General features: G+C 38.8%; 1 protein-coding gene across 1 annotated transcript in view; it reads right to left on the bottom strand.

Moving 5' to 3' along the window:
• Positions 1 to 3,395, bottom strand: part of LOC104991506 (olfactory receptor 1N1-like) — a 30,260-nt gene extending 26,865 nt beyond the window's left edge. The window contains exon 1 of the mRNA XM_010844004.1: positions 2,891 to 3,395. Coding sequence (XP_010842306.1) covers positions 2,891 to 3,395 — 505 coding nt within the window. The remainder of the gene's footprint in view (positions 1 to 2,890) is intronic.
• Positions 3,396 to 3,636: the final 241 nt, after the last annotated feature.

Genomic DNA, 3,636 nt, shown 5'->3' with positions numbered 1-3,636 from the left:
CAACTAGAGAAAGCCCATCAAAGCGATGAAGACCCAGCATAGCCAAAAATAAGTAATTATTAAAAAGAACTCAAAGGTCCCTTTGTGGAGGTACAGATGCTCTGAAATCAACTAATTCTTTATAACAGATGTACAGTTTTTGGCAGCATATGTGAAATAGCTGTTAGTTTAAAATATTAAAATGGGGGAGAGGAGGGAAGGGATACATGTATAATTATGGCTGATTAGCATTGTTGTACAGCAGAAACCAACACAACCTTGTAAAGCAGTGTTCCTCCAAATGAAAAATAAATTAAAAAATAAAATATTAAAATGTTTTTGAGTGACATTAGCAAAGTTGCAAGTCACACTGAAATTCCACGTAGCTTAATGTAAACAAGAAGCTACCAATGAACACAGGATGCAATTTTTTTCAAAGCTTTGGGTTTTTTTCATTGAATATACAGTCAGCAGTGTCTGATATGTCTATAGTGAGTGTGAAAGAGAGAAGAGAATCTGATAGCTTAGGAAAGATCCTCTTCTATTAGAAATTGAAAAAAGGAATTTACTGTAGCTAGAATTAATCTGAAAATATCACCATGAACCACTGATTCCTCTATTCCCCAAATAATCCAAGTGTTCTCTTGTTTCACTCTACCCAAATAAAATAAAATTAAATTAAATTAAAAAAAAATAAAAGAATTCTTGGAAGATGTTATAAGCCTGCATCCCACCACTTCCATAGTTTAGTTTTTCACTGATCTTCAAATCATTGTTCACAAATCTGCAGTGTCCACATCATGTGGGGGCTTGTTAGAAATGCAAATTCTTGGATTTCGTCCCACAACTACATAATTGGAATTCATGGAGATAGATTCAGGAATCTCTGTTTTAACAAGCTTTCCAGGAACTCTTAGGCATGTTAAAGTTTGAAAAGCCTTGCTTTCATTCTTTATTTGGGAAAGCAAGAAGTCCAGGAAGGATAGAGAGTGCTGAATCTGCAGTGATATTAACAAAAGTCAATGATGTTTTCAGAGATTATGCACTGGGATAATCTAGTGCATTTCAGTATACATACAAAGGAGGCCAGCACTAAGTGTGCTTTCATTGCTGATTGTGTTTGGGGGCTAATCAATGTCAACCACACTGTGCTGGCAAAGGGGAACTTCCTGGCCAGTCTGGATCTCCTCCAGGTTCCCCTATCATCAGAGTTATTTTTGTAACATTTTATACCACAGGCGGAAAGTTATGCATTTCCTTTTATTTAAGTGACAGTTTGGATTCTATGATTTAATAGACCCATAAAGACAAAAAGAAAATCCTGCATTGTCTGCATAAGAGTGTAGTGTAATAATATAGGTAATTCTTTAGATTCTTGGGGTGTGAAATCCTGAAACTATGGGCCTAAAATATATCGGTTTCCAAAATTCTCCTCAAATAAAAGATAACTAAATGACCTGTATATTTTTGTATTGTTAATGCCCCCAAGTTGTAGAAATAAGTAATAAAATTAATATAGCATTTTCTGATCAAAAGTTGTTTCCAAAGGAGAGTACTGGGTTTTTTAAAAAATTTTTATTGAAGTATAGTTGATTTACAATGTCACGTTAATCCCTGCTGTACAGCAAAGTAATTCAGTTATTCATAGATACACATTTAAAAAATATTCTTTACTATATGGTTTATCATAGGGTACTGAACATAGTTCTCTGTGCTATATAATAGGATATGGCTGTTTATCCATTCTATATATAGTAGTTTACATCTGCTAACCCTCTGGTCCATCTCTCCCCCCATTTCTCTTCTCCTTGGCAACCAAAAGTCTGTTCTCTATGTCTGTGAGTCTGTTTCTGTTTCATAAATAAGTTCATTTGTGTTATATTTTAGATTCCATGTATAAAAGGTAGCATATGTATTTGTCTTTCTCTTTCTGAGTTACTTCATGTAAGTACAATTGATAATCTCTAGGTCCATCCATGTTGCTGTTACTGGTGTTATTTCATTCTTTTTATGGCTGAGTAGTACTCCAATGTATATATATATATATCTTCTTTATCCCTTCATCTAAACGTTGGTGGACATTTAGGTTGTTTCTATGTCTTGGCTATTGTGAATAGTGTTGCTATGAACATGATAGGGGTGCATATATCTTTTTGAATTACAGTTTTGTTTGGATATATGCCCAGGACTGGGATTGCTAAATCATATGGAAATTCTCCATCCTGTTTTCCATACTTACTGAACCAACTTACATTTCTACCAACAGCGCAGAGGTTTCCTTTTTCTCCACACCAGGAGAGTACTGCTAATAAGGGAATGAAATTCTGGTCAATGAACATTTGTCAAGTAAATACAACATGCCATCATTTTTCTTAGGGTTTGGCGACATTAAAGCTTTGAGTTATATTCAAATGGAAAAATCCAATACAAGAGATGAATCAAAATGAGGTTCTGATTTAAATAAAAGTTGGGTGTCACTGTAAGAAAAACATTGCTCTACTGCAGAGTTTGCCCAGGGCCCCTTTTATGTCCTTGTTCCTAAGGCTGTAGATAAAGGGGTTCAACATGGGTGTGACCACCGTGTACATGAGAGCCACAATGATGTCCTTGTCAATGAAATCACTCAGTGTTGGGAAGAGGTACTGCCCAAATATTGACCCGTAGTACAGAGTCACTACAGAGAGATGGGCGCCACACGTGGACAATGCTTTGCAGATCCCCTTGGTTGAAGGGACCCTTAGGATGGTGGCCCCGATGTACCCATAAGATACCAGGATACATGTGAATGGCAGAGTAATGACCACCACACCTACTGTGAACATGACCAACTCATTGAGGAAGATGTCTGAGCAGGACAATTTGAGCAGAGTACCAAGGTCACAGAAGAAATGGGGGATGGTGTTGTCAGCACAGAAGGATAATTGGGTCAGGAGGAGAGTGTGAGAAAGGGAGCTGGCACCAGACAGGATCCAGGATCCGGCCACTAGGAAGGCACACAGCTCCTGCTTCATGATGGTGGTGTAGTGAAGGGGGCGACATACAGCAACATAGCGGTCATACGCCATGGAGGTAATAAGGAAGCTGTCCAGATCAGTAAAAAATATGAAAAAATACATTTGTGCTATGCACCCTGCATAGGGCATGGATTGATCCTGGGTTTGCATGCTCATTAGCATGTTAGGGACAGTGACAGATGAGAAGGAGACGTCAGTGAGGGCCAAGTGGCTGAGAAAGAAGTACATGGGGGTGTGCAGGCGAGGGTCCAGCCTGATGAGCAGGAGGATGAGCAGGTTGCCCAGCACCGTGGTCAGGTACATGCCCAGGAACAGGGCGAAGAACATGCCCTGCTGCTCTGGCCGGATGGGGAGCCCCAGGAGGAGGAACTCGGTTGCACTGCTCTGGTTCTCCCTCCTCATGCTCCTCTCCTGTCTGCTGCAGATGAAGAATGGTTGAGAATATGAAGGTCTCTGAAATAATTTTATCAGTCATGTAAAAATATATATATCTGATTTTGGGAAGTAGGAAACAACGTATTTCTTATATACTCCTTATACGTTGACACATAAGGGAATTAGAAAAAATTACCAACGAGGGACGTTAAAGAGAGCCATCTTTTCTTGATTCACTAGCAAAATAGCATTCATGTATCTGTGTCGC

Source organism: Bison bison, unplaced genomic scaffold (assembly GCF_000754665.1).
Source record: "Bison bison bison isolate TAMUID 2011002044 unplaced genomic scaffold, Bison_UMD1.0 scf7180017864193, whole genome shotgun sequence".
Lineage (NCBI taxonomy): Eukaryota > Metazoa > Chordata > Mammalia > Artiodactyla > Bovidae > Bison > Bison bison.
This window is presented reverse-complemented; position numbering and strand designations above follow the sequence as displayed.